The 19,399-nt window shown below is 49.7% G+C and overlaps 9 protein-coding genes across 9 annotated transcripts; 5 read left to right on the top strand and 4 right to left on the bottom strand.

Moving 5' to 3' along the window:
• Positions 1-797: 797 nt before the first annotated feature.
• Positions 798-3,268, bottom strand: sip5 (Sip5p; the record flags this gene model as incomplete). The annotated part of the gene is made up of 3 exons (XM_061214183.1): positions 798-2,607; positions 2,709-2,839; positions 2,897-3,268. 3 exons carry the CDS (start codon positions 3,266-3,268, stop codon positions 798-800), a joined length of 2,313 nt encoding a protein of 770 aa, XP_061068614.1.
• A 1,074-nt stretch (positions 3,269-4,342) lies between these two features.
• N7525_007700 (uncharacterized protein) lies at positions 4,343-5,923 on the top strand (the record flags this gene model as incomplete). Its single annotated transcript, XM_002568107.2, has 1 exon — positions 4,343-5,923. The coding sequence occupies one exon, from the start codon at positions 4,343-4,345 to the stop codon at positions 5,921-5,923; it is 1,581 nt and encodes a 526-aa protein (XP_002568153.2).
• Positions 5,924-6,221: 298 nt separating this feature from the next.
• N7525_007699 (uncharacterized protein) lies at positions 6,222-6,975 on the top strand (the record flags this gene model as incomplete). Its single annotated transcript, XM_061214182.1, has 4 exons — positions 6,222-6,312; positions 6,421-6,696; positions 6,762-6,868; positions 6,925-6,975. 4 exons carry the CDS (start codon positions 6,222-6,224, stop codon positions 6,973-6,975), a joined length of 525 nt encoding a protein of 174 aa, XP_061068613.1.
• A 602-nt stretch (positions 6,976-7,577) lies between these two features.
• Positions 7,578-8,393, top strand: N7525_007698 (uncharacterized protein; the record flags this gene model as incomplete). Its single annotated transcript, XM_002568105.1, has 1 exon — positions 7,578-8,393. One exon carries the CDS (start codon positions 7,578-7,580, stop codon positions 8,391-8,393), a length of 816 nt encoding a protein of 271 aa, XP_002568151.1.
• Positions 8,394-8,738: 345 nt separating this feature from the next.
• Positions 8,739-9,883, bottom strand: N7525_007697 (putative G-patch domain protein; the record flags this gene model as incomplete). The annotated part of the gene is made up of 2 exons (XM_002568104.1): positions 8,739-9,710; positions 9,785-9,883. The coding sequence occupies 2 exons, from the start codon at positions 9,881-9,883 to the stop codon at positions 8,739-8,741; spliced, it is 1,071 nt and encodes a 356-aa protein (XP_002568150.1).
• An 804-nt stretch (positions 9,884-10,687) lies between these two features.
• Positions 10,688-12,430, top strand: N7525_007696 (uncharacterized protein; the record flags this gene model as incomplete). Its single annotated transcript, XM_002568103.2, has 3 exons — positions 10,688-10,900; positions 10,957-11,316; positions 11,390-12,430. 3 exons carry the CDS (start codon positions 10,688-10,690, stop codon positions 12,428-12,430), a joined length of 1,614 nt encoding a protein of 537 aa, XP_002568149.2.
• A 215-nt stretch (positions 12,431-12,645) lies between these two features.
• N7525_007695 (snoRNA-binding rRNA-processing protein NOP14) lies at positions 12,646-15,426 on the bottom strand (the record flags this gene model as incomplete). The annotated part of the gene is made up of 2 exons (XM_002568102.1): positions 12,646-15,084; positions 15,139-15,426. The coding sequence occupies 2 exons, from the start codon at positions 15,424-15,426 to the stop codon at positions 12,646-12,648; spliced, it is 2,727 nt and encodes a 908-aa protein (XP_002568148.1).
• A 150-nt stretch (positions 15,427-15,576) lies between these two features.
• Positions 15,577-16,787, top strand: N7525_007694 (uncharacterized protein; the record flags this gene model as incomplete). The annotated part of the gene is made up of 5 exons (XM_061214181.1): positions 15,577-15,619; positions 15,675-15,794; positions 15,845-15,905; positions 15,962-16,098; positions 16,156-16,787. 5 exons carry the CDS (start codon positions 15,577-15,579, stop codon positions 16,785-16,787), a joined length of 993 nt encoding a protein of 330 aa, XP_061068612.1.
• A 129-nt stretch (positions 16,788-16,916) lies between these two features.
• Positions 16,917-19,379, bottom strand: N7525_007693 (uncharacterized protein; the record flags this gene model as incomplete). Its single annotated transcript, XM_061214180.1, has 8 exons — positions 16,917-17,892; positions 17,941-18,062; positions 18,114-18,387; positions 18,440-18,579; positions 18,630-18,864; positions 18,917-18,990; positions 19,049-19,261; positions 19,320-19,379. 8 exons carry the CDS (start codon positions 19,377-19,379, stop codon positions 16,917-16,919), a joined length of 2,094 nt encoding a protein of 697 aa, XP_061068611.1.
• Between the last annotated feature and the right edge of the window lie 20 nt (positions 19,380-19,399).

The raw sequence follows: 19,399 nt of genomic DNA, 5'->3' as shown, positions 1-19,399 counted from the left end.
TCAATCCGTGTAAATACATGTAAATATGTCCTCCATATGTATGCAACTTAAACTTGAGCGTCTTCCACATTACATGTACTTTCGTACCTCTTCCCTGTTATAAAAAATGTGCTTTGGGTGGCGAACTTGTGGCGACACGTATGTATTTTGTTCGGGTATCTGGGTGATAGTCTAGAATATTCCAAGGACCTTTCAACAATGATTAGCTGTGAAATTAATATTGCACCATATGGCATAGAGCATACAATAATCCATATGATATATATAAGCCGATAACCTGAAATACCTAGGGTAAACAATAAAGCCTCCCAAGATTCCCCACTCTGCTTTCTTAAAACATCATTGACCAATCACAGGCCAGATAATCATTTGAGTTGGACCCGCAGATCAGCCGCATATGCACTTCATAGATACAAAATACATTGTAGAAGAATTGAATATAATCAGATTACTAGAGTACGACTATGCAAGGTTACACTATATAAGTTGTTCTCGTAGTTGTCCTTATATTGATATGTTGAAGCAGAAATTTCACTATTCACCGATCTGAATGCTAAACACAAAAGAATTTCTATCCTTGACCAGAAAGTAAGAAATGATGATATGGAAGTCCCAGTGTAAGGAAAGGGGAAAACAATGAGCATAGAAAAAGATAAGCAGAGATACCTTCACCGGTGACCCATCCCTGCGCCGGCTAATCCACATGCCATGCGATCCGGTTTGTATCTAGCTAAAAACAGAGAGAGCCAAGCAGGGAGTGAAAAGAACGAAACAAGAAGAAACAAAGCCCAAGGGTTTCATGAAGTAGCTTCTGGGTGAGTCGGGGAGCTGGTAATCTCGACAGAGCGAGTTTCAAGTTCCTTGGGAAGGGTCCCGGAGTGATCACGAGACTCAACGATGGGCGTCGATGCAGGGTTCGCCTCCGTGAAGGGCTGGTGGACCGACGGAGTGGCACTTGAAGAGCCCTCTGTCTGTGGCTTGTTGGAGGTATCCTCAACGTGTTCTGCAGAGTCATCCACTTTCTCCTCATCTCCAATCACGGCAGCTAGACTGCGGAAATTGAACATTGGCTCAAGAGAGTTGGTGTTGCCCTGTCCAGCAGCAGGGCCATCTGCACCATCCTCCGGGTTAGTTTCCATGACAGAGGAGACCGATGAAGAGGCGGAGACCTGTCGCAGGTGAGGTTGTCGTGACGGCTCGGACTGATCCGCCGGCTGGCTTGCTGGTGCTGCTGGATCAAGAAGCGTAGGGGGGTTTGTTTCTTCTGCGGTCGATGGCAATGCACGATCAACCCCCTTGCCTTTGCTACCAGCAGCGATTTCTTCACCAATGACACCTTCGCCTATGACAGAGGATGAGCTACTATTTCCCCTACCTAAACTGGACTCGCCAAGGACATCCAAAGCGGAGGCACTAGCATTATTGCTGTACAAGCCAGTTTTGCGAGCGACTTTATCCGCCTTCTTGGCCTCTTTCTCCTTCTCCTTCTCCCTTTTTTTGGCCTCCTTTCTTGCCTCTTTCTCTTCCCGCCTGAGGCGCTCATCTTCGCTGGCCAAGCTTAGCCGGATAGCTTCCATCATCATCATTTCCTCAAGATCATCAATTCGATTGCGCCTCGAACTCGATCGAGCAGCAGCTGGGTTACCAGCTCCTTCTTCGGCAGAAGCAGAATCGGTGTCTTGTCCAGTTGCTCGAGCTGCGCGATCAGTACCTGATCGCTCCGTCAAGAAAGCCAATGCATTGAGGGCGGGTGAAGCGGTCCGGCCGCTATACCCTTCTCCGCCCGTAGCTCTTCGCATTCCGCGCCGTCCGATGCCAAACCCACGCGAGTCACTCCCAGATGCACCGGGGTTGATCAAATACGCCGCGGTGTGAAGGGCAGTGGCTGCCGCAGATCGACGTGCCGCGTGGGCTCGTGCATTCGATAATTTGGTGGCCCAGTCCGGTCGAATCCTGTCCGTCGTCACCACTGCGGGGTCAGTGGCGGATAGTGAGGTTGCACGGCGACGGCCTGGCACGGCTGCAGTGGCAGATGATAAAGAGGAGGTGGAGGATACAGGGGAAGTGAAGTTAGGTGAGAGTCGGGCGCTGGGGTCTGTAGCATAAGTCAAGCCGCGGCGGAACGAGGGCGATGAATAGGTGACTCCGAACTCTGGCTGAACACAGAAGGGGCATGCCGAGGGCTCCGAGACCAATTGTGATTCGGTCGACTCAGCCTGCTCTCCCTCCGTTGAGGGAGCATTCGCGTCAGGCTCTCCATGCTCTGGGGGATGAGGGTCCGGGCGCTTTATCTGTACGAAGCATTCAGAGCAAATGGGTTGATCGCAGCATCGGGTACGGTTTAAGTAAGGCGGATAATAGAGGAAACAGATAGGACATTCGCTTGCGTCTTTATACAAATTGACTTCGATCGGCTGTCCGTTGACAAACGGGTCCTTGGGAAGCTGCAATTCCCGGGGCGTTAGATCTGTTTGTGAGCTATGCTTGGAGGTGGTCAAAGCAGCCAAGGTTTTCGCTCTTGTTCGGAAAAGAGGGGAGGTGGATGTCCCAGATGCGATCGGAGATGCGGAGGGTAATGATTGAGGGGGTTGGAGGATTGCGAAGCATCTGAATTATAAGATTGCGACCTGGATGTGATCGGCACTGTCAGATGCTGGATATTTGTCGGATCGGCCGAGGTTGTGTCTGGGATCTTGGATAATTTGTACTCTAACTCGGGCGGGATCTCATCGGGCGGGGGAATGGGCATGCCTCGTGCAGCCGCCATAATCTGATGTTCAGCCCACGACTCTGAGAAATCATTAAGACCTCTCCAGAAGGGAGCCAGTCGGCGTTCAATCTAGCCCGCTGTCAGTCTTGGCTAATTCGTATCGAGGGCGATTCTAGGCAAACCTACCATCAGTTGGCGCACCACTGCCTTATTGTAGTCTTCTGTCCCCACATACACACCCTGTGTTACAAGATAGCCTCCATCGACGTGCTCCTCCTTCATACTGCGCTCCCTCTCTTTGAGCCGAGCCACCCGTTCCTTCTCCAAGCGACGGGCCTCGCGCTCTTGTTTTGTCTCCCGCCGATGTTCTAATGTTGCCACGTCTCGATCATGACTGCTGCCGATTCCAAGGATCGAAAGGTCAGGCCTACTGCCTCTTGCTGACCGAGAACCTTGATATGGCCGACTTGAGGCGTCGGAAGCGCCCGGGGATAATTGATGACTTCGACGGCTTGACGGGGCTGTGGAGCGTGACTCCTTGGTCTGGGAGTTCCCCATATTAGAGCTTGGAGATGGATGCAGTGAAAGGAAATGGATGATATGATGTTAATGCACGTTCCGACAAGTCACGGTGACAACTCCCGGATATGGCGGAAAGGGCCCCCAAGGGGGGTTGTATTTGGGGGGGATGGACAGTAGAAAGGGTAAATGAAATGGGGGGAGTAAGAAAGTTGGGAAGACTAAAATGGAGAGAAGAGTGGAGGTAAGAGGAGTAACTTCCAGAGCGGGGGGGGGTTTGTGATCTGTCCGGAGTAACTGGGGAAGTGAGATCGGTGAGGAATTTCTACAGACCCCCAGCCCAAAAGATATCAAAGAATGTTTACAGATTCAAATAGAAAAGAAATATCGGATGTGACGGATGTTATTTTTGATATTTTGATATATAAATTTTTTTTTTTTTTTTTTTTTTCCCTTTTTAACAATAAACAAGACCGCTTTTACCTAGGTATCTCATAGGTTAAAAGGCCTAGACTAATTGAATTACTATATAACTATTCTTAGTTCTTAACAAAACAACATACAACATAGCATGTATATATACCACATCTACAGTCTGAGTATCGGATATAAACAGGTTTACGTATGTAAATAACAAGCTTTGTCCCCATCATCAGTTGATCCATCGTCATTGTCAAGTCATGGGCAGATTACACTCTCTACTTTGATCAATGTATACATCATTGGATATTACTTTTTCCTGCAGATCACCAAAATATTAACTTAATGAACTGTAGGGAGATGAAGTCATTAGGTACGTGTACAATATACCTACTGAACTTTGGGTAGACACAGGCAACTCAGGCCAATTCAGGCCAATTAAGGCCAACATTCAGGCCAACATTCAGGCCAACATTTTGATCAACCTCGGAACCTTCTCAGCCAATAGACATCCATATATGAAAAGGCGGTGGCTGTAATCAAATGTACATTATTTTTGCCAAAGAAAAAAAGATCGAGTGTTGAAGCTTGGGAATCCTCTCCAATTCTACTTTGGAAACCTTGACATCCTCCACAGGTCATGCATTAGTGATAGCCCTACTCATTCTCACTCTTACCAAGAATCCTCTGGCAATGACTGAAACGACCAGACTGCATATCACGCCTTTCACCCAGGATATCCTTCCGTCTGTGCTACCAGCATCTATTCGCAACTTGGCCACAGACGTATCTTTCCACGAAATTTCCACCTTCCCAGAGAATAACTACGGATACGTGACTCTGCCAAACATGGAGGCGGAGAAGATCAAGAAGAAGTTGAACGGCTCAATCCTCAAGGGCAAGAAGTTCAAAGTCGAAGCGGCCCGCCCTCAAAAGAGACACCTGGAGGAAGAGGATGTGGTGCCTGAAGCACCCTCTAGTGCCAAGAAGAAGTCCAAAAAGTCCAAGAAGCAATCGCCCGAGGACGGTGTAGTGGAAGGCTTCGAGCTTCCTGCAGACCGCAAAGTGAAACGAGGCTGGACCGAGTCCGGTGACGCCAAGCAGGAAAGACGAAAGTCAGAGAAGAAAGAGAAGAAGAGCAAGGAGGAGAAATTGCAACCCAAGTCCAAGTACACCGACAAATCCGAATGCCTGTTCCGAGCAACGATCCCACCCAACCGAGCATCCGACACAGCTTCCGATGATAAGAAAGCAAAGAAGAAGAAGAAGTCTAAGGATAATGTCATCCATGAATTTGAGAAAACGGTGGCCCATCCAAGCTTCCTGCGCACCGCGGAGGAAAGCGCAGCGCCTACGGCTACATTTGAGGATGGAAAAGGTTGGGTAGATGCTGCCGGGAATGTGAGAGAACCCGCCAGTGAGAAGATCTCGAAGGATAATTACCGGCCTGGTCAGATTCCAGGGGCCAAGGAGAAGCGCCGGGCTGCCAAATCGGCCGCCAAAGACACGAAGAAGCGTTCACGCAAAGAAAAGACTCCAGAGGAATCTTCCGAGTCTGAAGATTATACCTCATCGAGTGGCTCGTCTTCAGACGAGAGCAGTGACTCGGAGAGTGACGTGGAGGAGAAGGCGGGCGAGAACCCTGAAGATTCGTCGTCTTCTGACGAGGAGGATGTCAAGCCGCAGTCCCAAGAAGAGACCACCAAGTCTACAGAGGCTAACGGCGCCGATACTGATGCATCGAGCCGGTCAGAATCGGTTGAGATACCTACCGAGGCTACGCAAGAGGTGGAACAAGATTCATCTGCCAAGGAAGTCCACCCTCTTGAAGCTCTTTTCAAACGGGCCCCGACAGCATCCGATAACCAGCCAGCACCCGAAGCCGAGACTGGATTCAGCTTCTTTGGCAATGACATTGAATCCGAGGACGAGCCTCAAATGGCTGAGCCGCAGACACCCTTCACACCCTTCACGAAGAATGACCTGCAACATCGAGGTCAGCGCAGTGCAGCCCCCACCCCCGACACTAGTGCGGCCACCCGCCACATGACGTGGAACGAGAGTGAGGACTCGGATGAGGACGTTTCGATCGACAGCCCTGTGAAGAAAGCTCGCGGTGAAGCCGGGGCCAGCATGGAGGAAACCGAATTCGCAAAGTGGTTCTGGGAGAATCGCGGTGACAACAATCGAGCCTGGAAGAAGAGGCGACGTGATGCTGCCAAGGAACAGAGACAGAGAGACAGCCGGAAGAAGGGAATCAAGGGGAAGTCATAAAATTCGAGACCCAGTCTTCGGGGAAGTTGAATGATGTGTGTTTAGACTCCGGAGGTCTGATGTGGTGCTTATACATAAAACGAGGCTGCAGTAGCCTTCCGACGACACAAATACCATGTAATTTAAACCCACTGCCTTCGACAAAACGCAAATTTAGAAAGCATATATATTCAAACCCTCCAGACATCTTTCGCTCCTTGGGCTTTGTTGGATTGCGTACGTAGTCATGTGACCCGCATCCATCGTCATTAAACCTAGCCAAACCACGACTTGTCGCATCGTCCACTGCGCGTCCAGGATGTTTTCTACCTGGTCCTCACAGCGTAGCATACAGCTGCTGCTGCTTCTCTTCACATTCTTGTCTCTCACATCATTGGTAGCAGCATCTAGTAAGTGCTAGCCTCTTTCCCCCGATGCCTCTGAAAGCGCCAAGGGGAGATGGAAATGCTACCCCCCTAGATCGATATTTGTGTGATACTGATACTCAATTCCTATAGCGCCAACCTCCTTCTGCAAATGCACCTGTTTCTCCAATAGTACGATCATCCCCCTCAATCCCTCCAAGTCCGAAACCTCCTCCGGCATCGACCACGTCCGCTTTGATGAGCGCCGCTTTTTCAGCTCCGAGTTTGAGCATACCGATGAATACAGCAAACGAGCTGAGAAATACCGATCCCTGAATTGCAATGATTGCAATCGCAAGTTCTGCCTCGACTACGAGTTACCGACATGCAAAGGCGCCAAGGAGGAAGATGTGTACACGACTTGCTTCCGTAAGTGGAGCCAATAGGAACCTGGATTGGATGTTATAACATACGTGCTGACGAGTCTGGGATAGAGCGAGATTCACGGAAAGATGAGACGGTGGTGTTTATTTTTATTTTTGCTACATGTGGACTGCTGGCTTGGGCAGCCTGTAAGCCATGGATTGAGCGATATGTCGAGGTAAGCCAATGCCAATGCCAGTGCCAATGCCTGTGTGGCAAGACTAACTGATTTAGGCTGCACGAGAACGCAGGTCGTATATACCCGTTGCTGAAACCGATCGCTAAATGTAAAATGATTTGAAATGATTTTGAAAATAATGAGAGATCTGAAATATCGGAGATTCGACATGTTAACTCTAATTAGCGTGCATATGTAGGGATGACATGGGGAATTTGAGACTGATGGATGCGGGAATAGGCCGATCAATATGATATCAGTAAGAATGTAGCAGTCTGTACGGAGTACATCTATATGCACATATATAGTATTCTGTACTCTGCACTCCGTATTCGGTTCTAAAAGATGATATTACCCCTGAACATAAGCTGTAGTCGATAGATCTATTTACCGAACCCATCCCCACTATCTGAAACCGAGTAGATTGATCGTCAACCAATAGATCCGATCAGTTTGAGGAATGCGGTTTAATAGGATATAATAGGATATAATAGGATAGTCCTAGTCCTTTTAATATATGGATTGCCTTCTTATCTGCAAATGACTGGATCGGCTAACAAGTTATTGAGTGGATTCAGCGCCAAATTTTATTTGATCTCTTAATTCTTTTTCATTTCTTCTCATTCTTTTCTCCTTAAATTACTTGTCTCCCTTCTTTTTTTCTTTCTTTTTTTTATATTCCTTTTTGGATACCCAGATATATAGGAATATGGCCATCTTCGACTCAGAGAAGCGCCCTCGCGGCCTTCGTGTGCCATCTCTTACAGCACTGAAGTCTTCAGCAACGAAATCGCAATTCTCCCTAAAGAAATCGTCCGACTTAGTGCCACCCGACGAGTCAACCTCGCCTAAACCGGCTGCCTTCCCTGCCCCTCCACCACCAAAGCCGGCCCCTCCACCGGACAAGGAACTCCCACTTCCCCCCAAAGTGGACATTCCAGCCTCATCGGACAACCCATACTTCCCTCCAATCCCCCGAAATGAAGTCCCAGAACGACGCCCAATTCAACGGGTCCCCGTCCCAACGCAGTCTCCCCCTCGGACGACAGGCATGCGAACCAAGAAATCACAGCCCGATTTCCACGCGCCGCAACAGCCAACTCCAGTGACACCCTCTTCCCCGCCCCAAGTCCCGACCATAGTCCAGGATCCAGCTCCAGCCGACGAGGCCAACTCCCCCCAATTGGAAGAGTTCATCCCGACCCCAGAAAGCGCTGAACCGCCAGCAGTGCCAGAACAGCCACGCGAGGAGCTGGCCCCCTCACCCTTTGTCCCTCCGGATGTTGAACCCGTGGCGCCGAAGTTGAACGAGATCCACCTCACATGCTACCAGCAGCACCGCGCCATGCCTGTGGCGCAGAATACGTGGTGTCCAATGCCGTGCATGACCTGTCAGAAATTTGACATTGAGATTCGGCACCGCTGTGTGTTCTGCTGTCTGCGCATCTGCGAGCCGTGCTACCAGACCTTGCAGAAATGCAAGAATCGTTCGGTCGAGGAGCTGGTTGATCGGATCGTCGCTTGATTTGTTGATATCCTTTTCGTTTTAAGGTGTTGATATGTTTGTGATGGGCATGAATGATCTCGACATATATTGCATGATCTCTTGCACAGGGAGTAAAGTTCCTGTTAAGGCTGTTAGTTATATTTTCCTCTGTTTTTTGCCCTTCTTATCTGTATTTTGTATACCTGTTTTTTTATGATACCAAGGGACCTGTATATTATGGGCTTAACCAGGAGGACCGAAGCTGCATGTTAATGAACACCTCATTTTTCCTTTTTCGCATCCGTTCTTTTGTAGAGATACAAATTCGTAAGAAATCGTCAGCTGATTGCTGGGTCAAGACTATTCCCATATGGTACAAACGGTTCAATCATGATCCTCCTCGGTCAGGCCAGGGCACCCTTCCAACTCAAGATCGGTTTCGTAGGCATATTTACACCAGAAACAATACCGGTATGTCTCCCGCAGAAAGAGAACCAGCTTGTGTAACCGCTCAGCGGGCTCAAGCGCATTGAAGGCATCGAGCTCCTCGTCATCTTCTTCCAGCTCTATCTCCAGTGTGGAGGTATGCGGATCCAGTTCACTACCAAGCGCCTTTTTATCTTCCTGGTCCATAGTCGGGTCATCGTACCCTGGGAGCCGTGCTTTAGGGAAAAATGATGAAGGGAGAGAGGATTGGAGAGCATGGCGTGCCTGGCGGTCACTGTCGTTCCGTTCGCGCTCACGGATAAGACCGCGATAGAGGACGTTGATTTGGGACGTGGGCTTGATCGGCTTCTTCTTTGTCGCTGCGTCGGGTCCGTCGCGTGGTTGACCAGGATCTGTAGAGTCATCTTCTTTGTCGGACTTGGCCGAGGGCCCTGTTTCTTGTTCTTTCTCTTCGGTGGTTGCCCCACTCTCCAATTCCGCATCCAGCCTCTCTGCAACTTTCTGCGCAGCGCGCACCTGCGCTTCGAGGCGTCTCAACTCGCGCTCTTCACGAACGCGATCCCGGTAAGTCCCCTCGTCATGTTTTATTCTCTTTGCTGCTGCTTCTGCTTCTTCACGGAGCTTGCGCTTGTTTTCCGTGTCCAACCCGATTCCGCCACGGTTTCTCTTCAAAGTTAGGTTCAGCGGTTCAGCGCGCGCGTTTAGGGAAGAGTCGGTGTTGGTAGTGTCAGAGTCACTGGGCGTAGCAGGTTTGCCAAGTACATCGCCGGGTTTGAACCCAAGCTTTGCCATCATTTGGAATCCTTTGTTCTCGGGGTTGAGGGTGCTTCTGGCCAAGGCTTCCTCTCGGCGGGCGGCTTCCCGAGCGGCGCGTTCGGCTTTGGATGGGACTCGGCCTCGGGCTTCGGCCTGCATATGGAAAAAGAATGTTAGTTGAAGTTCCATTCAGCCGGAGACAGATATGAATGTGGAGGATACGGTACCTCTCGTAGTTCCCGGCGCTTTTTTTGTGCGAAGGTCTCCTTTTGGGTGGGCTCCTCAATGACCATATTCATGTAGTCGTCTTCATCTTCTGAAGCCATTGTTTCGGTTGCCAAGCAGCAGGGTATGGTCTAGTACAGAGGGGGAGAGAGAGAGTAGAGAGAAAAGAGATCCGCAGGCGGACAAAGACACCGCTTTGGGATTTTGCGGGGGAACAGTGGGGCTCACCGATTTAATTTAATATGAGGCTCTATTTCATACTACTTAGGGTACACTATTAATCTATTAATCTATGTATTATTTGATATTATTTGGTATAGAGTATAGAATAGATCTTTGGCATGTTCTATAACAGTAAAATATTGGATTAGACCCTATAATAGAAACAAAGAAACTAGGTATCTACCCTGTTGTATATGCAGAGCACAACCCCTCTGTCTTTGTTTAAGACGTTCAGACTGGATGGTTTCAGATGTCTTTCAATGTCTTATCTTACAAAAATTGTGCACAAAGTGTAGATGACTACGTAGGGGCTTTTTATAACAAGATAGTTTCTAGGAGCACTTGGGCCACCTAATGGATTTCCCTTCCTAGTCTCCGTACCTACTTCTGAGGCCGAATAGTCTGCTGACCGCTAGATACATCCACGATATTTTCCATGGACGCTGTTCTTCCCCGTACAGATTCCTTGCTGCACGTGTGATAGGTCCCCGCAAGCGTCTATATGCATATCTCAATGAAGCAACAGTGGCGCAAGGGCTTTGTCCTCGTATTACCCTCCAGTAGCTGAGTTCTGTGCGTTGTCACCGTGACTTCGATGGAAAAGGGTCGGCTTTTCTTTTATGTCCGCGGGGCCCTTTATAAGCCATGGCATCGACCGGTTCACAATCAGACCGTCAGTCACTATGGCTATTTTCTTGTATATCTGCTTTTTGCTATCCCTAGCATCCGCTTCTACAGTGGTAGACCTGGGCTATGCTCGCTATGAAGGTCAAACCCTATCCACCGGAGTCACACAGTGGCTTGGCATGCGGTTTGCTGCTCCTCCTGTAGGCGATCTGCGATTTGCTGCCCCGCAGGATCCTTTGTCTGTCGAGGGAATACAGCAAGCAGCTGAGGTATGCATCTATTGTCTCGACTTATTCATAGCTGGCTACTGACCATTCATTACTAGCATGGAAGTATATGCATCCCCACAGCAGGAAGTGAAGGCCGGGCAGTCCCAGCAGGAACTTCAGAGGACTGTCTATTCCTCGATATATATGCCCCCGCAGCTGCGGCAAAGAATTCAAAGAAACTGCCTGTCTTCTTTTGGATCCAAGGAGGAGGCTTTGCTGCCAATTCAAATGCCAACTATGACGGCACTGGGTTGATCAAGGCATCCGGAAACAATATGGTGGTGGTCACTTTCAACTATCGGGTTGGACCTTACGGATTCCTTGCCGGAGAAGAGATTGAAAAAGGAGCCAGTCTGAACAATGGTCTGAAAGACCAACGCAAGGCCCTGAAGTGGGTTCAGAAGCATATCAGCAAAGTACGTCAAGTCGTCATTATTCCTCGTTATTCTCCTGGCTTCGTTAGACATCTCGTTTTGACACTGTTTTTAGTTTGGTGGAGATCCCAGACATGTTGTTATTGGTGGTAGTAGTGCAGGTGCTGCCTCGGTGACCCTCATGCTCTCTGCATACGGTGGTAAAGACGAAGGTCTGTTTGTTGCAGCAGCTGCAGAGTCACAGAGCTTTGCGCAGATGCTCAACGTCACCGAAAGTCAATTCGCATACGACGCACTGGTAACTGCGACTGCATGTGACAGTAGTCAAAATACCCTGGCATGTTTGCGCAACCTCGATGTCAATGCTTTGCAACAGAAGAACGTCAACAGACCCCACCCAGGAGCAAAAGGGAAGCCATTATACTTGTATGGTCCCACAGTTGACGAGGACCTGGTGCCAGACTACACCTACCGCCTCTTCCAAGAAGGCAAATTCATCAAGGTACCAGTGATATTTGGCGATGATACCAACGAAGGCACGAAATTCGTCCCCAAGAGCACCTCTAGTGTCGACGAGGCAGACACGTTCATCCAGAACCAATTTCCAGCAATAACACGGGACCATCTTGACAGGATCAACAGTATATATCTTACTCCAGACCAGACGAAGGAATTCCCTGGTGCTGGGTCCTACTGGCGGCCGGCAAGCACGGCGTACGGCGAAATGCGCTACATCTGTCCCGGAATTGACCTGTCTTCTATTTACGCAGCGGCAGGTGTCCCAAGCTGGAACTACCACTACGCAGTTCAGGACCCCGCCGACGAGAGCTCGGGAGTGGGCACACCGCACACCGTCGAAGTGAATGGGATCTGGGGTCCGACCAATACTAACAAAAAGGCTCCAGCTTCGTACTACACCACCAACGCAGGCATTGTGCCCGTGATGCAGGGTTACTGGACAAGCTTCATTACGTCTCTGGACCCGAACACCAAACGTCTTCCTTCCAGTCTGAAATGGCAGACTTGGGGTCAAGGTGGCGATGGATACCAGCGGATCTTCATTCGGACCAACCAGACCAAGATGGAGACGGTGCCACAGGGACAGAAAAGCCGGTGCGAATACTTGACTAGCGTCGGTATTGATTTGAAGCAGTAGTATATAGTATACGTACATACCTCTTGAAGCAAATGAAACTGTGAATCTCCTTGATCTACTTTGGATTAATCCACTCCCTCGGATATCTCGATGAACTTGACTTTTTATTACCAGCCTTACGCCAGATAACCAATGATGTATATACCAGTCCAACAGGACGCACAACCAAGTGCGATATATGAAAATAAGACGTGGAACATAAGTTGGAATGCAAATTACCGCCTGCCACGCGCCCGCTCGTACTCGTTGGCAGCACGGCCTTCCTGGCTCTGAATCTCCGCAACAAGGCGCTTGTACTTCTTCTCGTACTCGGCGTCGCGTTCCTTCTTCTCGCGCAGCTGCTCGCGGGCAACGAAGCTGGCATCCTTGCGCAGCTCGCGCATGGCGCCCTTGCGCTCGCGCTTGAACTCCTTCTTGAGGCGGTTGGACTCGGCACGCTCGCGGTCTGGATCGTAGTGCTTGTCTGGGTTGAAGTTCTCCTCGAACTTCGGAATGGCTGTCTTGATGGCTAGAGGTTTGTGGTCGTGCAGGAACAGCGGGCGACGAACGAGACGGGCCTGTGCGAGGTGGGAATCGATCTTATCCAGGTTGCTCTGGATGGGCTCCTGGGCTGCTGCATATACCTTGGCCTTGAGGGATTGGCGAAGGTACTGCAGAACGGCACGGACCGGGGTGAAAATCTCGGTGAAAGCAGATTTCTCGGCCCATATATCGGAAGCGGAACCAAGGAGAGACACGAGAGTGGCGAGGAGGGAGATCTTCAGCTCCTCCTGTGCCTGAGGATCAGAAGATGAGGTGGTTACATCGCGGAATCGCAGCTTGCGAGGTGTGACTTTCCTGGAGGGCACGAGCTGAACAGATTCCTGGGACTTTCTGTAGGGGAAGGCTCCAAACTTTGCGCTCGGCTCAGTAGGCGCAAGATTGCAAAGAGCATTTAGAGTGTAGTTGACAAACTCGGGCATATATCTCTTCGACACCTGTTGATATTGAAGGCAAAGACTCGCGGCGAATGTACCACTTGCAAGGTCCGCTAGCGAGGTGGTGGTGCACTGGCCCAGGTACCGCGCCAGGCAGAGATGAGCGGGTGTGGCTGTAGTATGGAAGTGATCTGATGTGGGGAAGAAGGTGGAGAGACCGGTGAGCAAGATGAGATCACCCGGCAGCAGATTGAGTGGGCGTTCCTTGCCAATCTCACGAAGTTGAGCTCGACACGCGATTGTCACATTCAAAGGATGAGTCTTAGCCAAAGAATGGATGTGACGAATGATATTCTCCAGAATGGCAAATGGAGGCTGCTCTGTCTTGTTACCCATGTAAGAAACATGTTCAATGAGAACTTCAGCAAATCGACCAAGCTTGTCCTTGTTGCCAGGCTTAAGCCGGGGATGATGCAATGCTCGAACGCGTTGGATGACTGTCGGGATCTCTTCGACAGCCACGTTCTTTGTGATAGCCAGGAAGCTTTCGTGGTCCTTTGGACAAGGATACGTGAATGCGAGCTTTCCATTCGTTTCTTTGCTAACCTCAGCAACGGTCGAAGCGGCGGCGGAATCCTCTGCCGGTAGCGTCATTCCGTTGATGAGCTCGTCCTCCCCATCTGGTCCGTCAGACTCATCGCTCGACGAATCTTCCTCCTCTTCCATGTCACTGTCGCCCATGTCGAGGCTGGCATTTGAATTTGTCTCGACAAGATCTTCATCAATGATGAAATCATCTTCATCTTCAACGCCGAGCTCAGGGCGTGTTTCAGTAGGGTAAGCTGGAAGGCCGAAATGAGTAGCATCATCAATTTCCGACTCGTCATCATCGAGAATCTCGTCCTCATCCATATTGTCCTCCTCATCGTCAGTGAGTTGCTCCCCACGCATTCGTCGAAGGCGATCGTTCTCGAGTTTCTTGAGCCGCTCAGCCTCTTCCTCCGCCTTCTCCTCTTCGGTCTTCGTGCGATCTGTGGGTTTTGATCGCTGGTCGAATGTCATCTGCCTGAGGCGTTGATCGTATTCCTTTTCTGGATCCTTGCTGTTTTGCGACTCTTCCAGCATGGCAGCACGCTCTGGGTTCATTTCTGAGAAATCCTGCTTCGGTGCCTCTGGTTTGGCTGGCTTGGCCGAAGGCTTAATGCCTCGCAGAGCCTCGAAAAGATCAGGAAGTTCCTTGTCCAATTCTTCCCGTAGGTCTTCATCATCATCTTTGGCCTGTTGCCGTTCCGCTTTGTAGAACTTAGACTTGGCAATGACTTCTTTCATGACCTCGGCCTTGGTCTTTTTGCGCCCTGGCTGTTCTTCGTCTCCATAGTCGATGAAGTCCTCCTGGTCCTGATCCTGATTTTCATCGTCATCGGGAATTCGCTTCCGTTTCCGTGACATTTCCTCGTCGGATTCCGCGTCCTCCAAGTCTCCGGCCTCAAAGTCGTCTTGGTTTGGTCCATCGAATGACAAAGATTGACCCATGTGAGTAAGCTGCATCCCATCCTCATCCTCGTCCTCGAGGTTGAACATGGACTCCTTCCGCATCTTTCGCTGGCTCTCCCTTGCAAATCTTTCGGCGGCCCGTTCCTCGGGGGTCATGGTGGGATCATTCTCACCGAACCGGCGATCGACAAGTCCACCCACCTTGTTCCGGCTGTTCATTTCTTTCAGAAGAGTGGCGCGTCGCTAATTAAAGTCAGCTCCATAACCGTAATACTTGAGAAAAGCAGATAAACCTACTCTTTCTTCACCCAGCGATTTAGTAACACCTGGGCGAGCGCCACCTCCAGCGGTCGTGTTACCATCTCTAGTTGTAACATCGAACTTGCTTGATTTGTTTATCGTCTTGATCTCGAAAGGGTTGAACCGATCTCGAATGGCTTGCAAAGCGATCTCGCGCTGGTTGCGATTCTTTGCACCGACTCCGGTCTTTGCATTTTGTCGTTTTTCTTTCTTGGACTTCTGAGGACCAAGGACCCCATTTTCACGAAGGGAAGCCTTCAGCTGTTTTAGCTGAGAAGGCGGCATTTTGTGTGGCTGGCTTTGAATTCGAGAGTGGGAGTATTTTTTCTGCGTCGTGATTCTCATCAAAAAAATCAGGTACACCGCCTCCGCGGCCGCGCCGATCAAGATTCTGCCGATTGTGTTCTCCGCATCTCTCCAACTCCCACAACCACTATGGCTCCCTTTTCCGGGGATGGTGTGCTATGGCTGTGCCTAGGTATGGTTACTTTTTTGTGAGGAAGATGGACCGGTCAGATAATTAACTTATTTAGGCGTCTCACTATTCTTTGCCATACGCGGTATCGCCACGGACCTCCGTCAAGTCGTCGATCTGACAGAAATCAAACATGTCGAGGAAGAAGACAAGATCATCACCGAGGGAACAGAAGAAGGCGCGCAGATATCTGTGTCCAATATGCTACTGTACTAACTAATCCTATAGCACTCAAGTTAGATACCCTCTTGAACCTTTCTCAAAGCACAAGCCATGACCTCCGAGCTGCGTACGCTAAAACGATGTTATCTTGAACCAGTCTGTGCGTCAGCTAATTCTCCCCAGGTCCCTGCGCATCATTTCGGAACGTTCGACCAAGGGAGATACTCGTGACTTGCTCTTAGAGGAAGTGGCATCCAGGAACAAAGTTCAACAACGACGAGCTCTGAATGCATTGAACTTCTTGGTTTCCAACCGAGCCCGTATGCTACAAACACGCTTTATTTTCACAGTACATGGATGTTGATACTATTATACAGTCACTCGAACCTCGATTTGCTCTCGACTCGCCGACGTACCCACCTTTACCGCCATCATAAACTGCCTTTGCAACCTACTAGAAGAACACGTGGAGAAGACATCTACGACCAATTCGCCCATTTTGCCTAAGACGCGGCCAATTGGAGAGAAGAAGGCTCTGAATATTCTGAATGTTTTGTTGCCAGAGAACATACCAGGCGCATTGGAAGCGGGGATCATCAGCCGATGGCTCTGCAGGTATCCATTCCCATGTGCAATAGCCAAGCCTTCTCGCCGGCGGGACGTGGTGATCCTCATGAAAACGTGGTGGTCGGATGACGTAGTCATGAGCTCGATTTTCAGCTCGCTTTCCTCGCACCCGGATGGGATCAAGCAGCTGCGGAAACATGGGCTGATGGGCAGCATGATCGAAGAAAATGACCATGACGATGAGGACGACGGGGACAGTGATGTCTGGATGGTAGATGCGGATGACGCGGGTGGATCTTTTGGACGAACTCCTTCGCGTAGACTTCAGGAGGGGAGTCCCGAAGAGCAGGCGCTTCGCCGACGTAGGAGAGAAGCTATGGTTTTGAGCGACAGTGGACGGCCAATTGGAAATGACGATATAATCCAACGACCTATTGATTGATCGCGGTGAGTTCATGCTCTTTACGATCTTCAACTTGTCTGCAACGCTAGCTACTGTATTTTTATGTCAAATGATACCCCACGCCAGAAATATGATATGTCATGAATTTATTTGAACTTCAATATAAAACTAAAGCCCCATCCATGCTGATTTGGCCAAGTGGTCAGTCTTCTTCCGGCTGTTCTTGATCACGCCAAACGCCTTCAATTCCGAGAGAGCGCTATAGAACAGAGACATTACGACTCGGTCATCGCAGCCACCAGGCTCTTCGGTCTCAAATACGCCATAAAAAGCCTGCCAGAGATCATGAACATTCACCAGAGCACCCGAGTCAAGGTACAGCTGGTACAGAATCGAGGTGGCAGGTTGCTTGGCCGAGACCTTCGCCATGGTGACATCCGACGAGGAAAGCAGGTAATCAAAGGGAGTAGCCAGGGCGCGCTCGATTGCAAAGCGCGGCCGAGGGGCGAATGTTTCCTTCAACGGGTTTCGGAGATCAAACAAGAAGGCTTCATGTAGAAACAGATCTTGTGGGTTGATAAGGCTTTCTGTGAGATGCACTTGCAAAAGAGCAACCAGTCGGTCAACGATGTTTGTATATTCCACAGCTTGTTCCGATAGATCAGCTTGGTCTTTGCTTAGCCGGATACGCTGCTGGACGACAGTGGTCTTGGTGACGGTGCTATTGATATTATATCCACTGCGTAGTGGTCCGGACCCCGAGCACGTTTCCAATAGTGTCCTGAGATCTTCTTGAATCGTATCGGCTTCTGGGTTGGTTATTATTGCCCCGAGGCGCACGAGGAGTTCACCAAGCTTGTCAGAATCTAGAGTCTTCGCCGTGGCGACCATTTCTTCCACAATAGGAGACTCAGACAGTTCGCCAGAGAGTGCGCGAACAGAAAGGTCTGACACATTAGCCTTTTTCGCGCTCTGCGTGTATTGAAGACAGACATGTACGACACGGACTGCCTGGAAAATGTTTCGCATTCTTTGCTGGTTTGCCTCCAGGTACTTGGGCATCTCTTGAATAAGATATTCGTCATCCTCTAGCATATCTCTGACTTGCTTGGTGGAGCCTTCTTCGACTAGATCCTCGCAGAACCTTGAGCCATATTAGTTGAGTTATACCTTCAGAACCGGAGACCCTTACATTCGGAATGATGGCAGGTTTCTGACGGCCGCACAGAGCTTGTTTTGGGCGATAACCGTAGAATCTGGCTTGGCTAATAGTACTGCCAGAGGATTTGCGAAGAAATGAGACATGTATGCATACTACATGTAAATTAGAATACTGGTTTCAAAGGTATTTGGGACAGTTCTCACCTTGACCATGCGACTGAATGCCTCCGGGCTTTGAAAATAGTCACTTGTGTTCTCAAACAAAGTGCTGGTAACGTTGCGACCCAGCCAAAGATTAGTGTCTGGGTCGGTCTGGAGAGTCTCATAGATGCGGTCGACGCAGTTGCCGGCTTCTTGGACCTCGAAATGCTTGCCTTGAAGGAGAGCAACACAGGAGCGAGGCAGTCTGCCTTCGAACAGCTCTACAGAGGTAGAGATGCCCAGCAAGACTGTAAATGGTATACGATCAAGCCATGATCTAGTCGGAGGTCAGTTAGGGGATCGACCAAAGTCTGGAATGTCAATCGCACTTAAATAGAGACAAAAGATCGGTCAAAAGACCAGGGTCAAAAGCCTCGCTATCTCGAAGAGCCAGGACTAATTTCTTGGTCCCCTTTCTCTGCACATAGTCGTGAAGAAGGTCCAAATCGTAACCGAGGAGTCGAGGTCCCTGGTGAACAGTTAGTACAATAATCGGATGGTTTTGATTCGATCACATACCGCACGATCTGTGAGGAACTTTTGATATCCATCATTGCCATCAGTATTTGTAACGGCAGCTCGGATAATGTTCTTCAGCGTCGTTTTCAAATTGGGAGCATCGCCTGATTCCAAAACCACAACACTGCCTTCTTCAGTCGATATCAATTGACCATTAAGCCGCGATAGTAATCTGCTGAGCGATGATACATTTGAACCAACAGTCACTAGAGCCGTAGGAATACACCCATCACATCTAAGGTCCTAGTTAACGCATGCTCGTGGATCGGATCGGAATAGGGACGTACGTCTGAGGTGAGGTGTCTCTGACAAAGGACAACACATCCGTCAAAACCCCAGCATCCACATCCTCGAGGATATCCTTCAGGCCTGGTAAGTAATGTATCGCTATGACCACCCATTAATTTTCCCTGACTGACCTGGATCTTGTTTTCTTGCTTCGACCAGAGCTCCCGATATGTGTCATGTCGCAATTGAACGGACTCGGCGTTCTCGTCTCCGTTCAAAAGGGGCACAAAGCGCTGTCGGTCAAACTGCTCGTCTCTTTCGGCGGTAGACGAGACTTTGCGTCGCTTCGAAGGTCGCTCCCCTGCTGATTTTCCATGTTTGGACGGTTGGTAGATGTACGCACCCTGGGATGATTTGTTAGCGCGTAAGCCCGAAAATATCATGTTAGATCTCGAGACAAACCAAGTTCTGGGACTTGTCATTTGACAAGCCCAAGGCATCGTTCAATCCATCAGCATCCATGCTGCTGCTCGAAAGGACTT

Source organism: Penicillium rubens (genome assembly GCF_028828025.1).
Source record: "Penicillium rubens strain IBT 27055 chromosome Unknown utg000003l_segment0_segment0, whole genome shotgun sequence".
Classification (NCBI taxonomy): Eukaryota; Fungi; Ascomycota; class Eurotiomycetes; order Eurotiales; family Aspergillaceae; genus Penicillium; species Penicillium rubens.
This window is presented reverse-complemented; position numbering and strand designations above follow the sequence as displayed.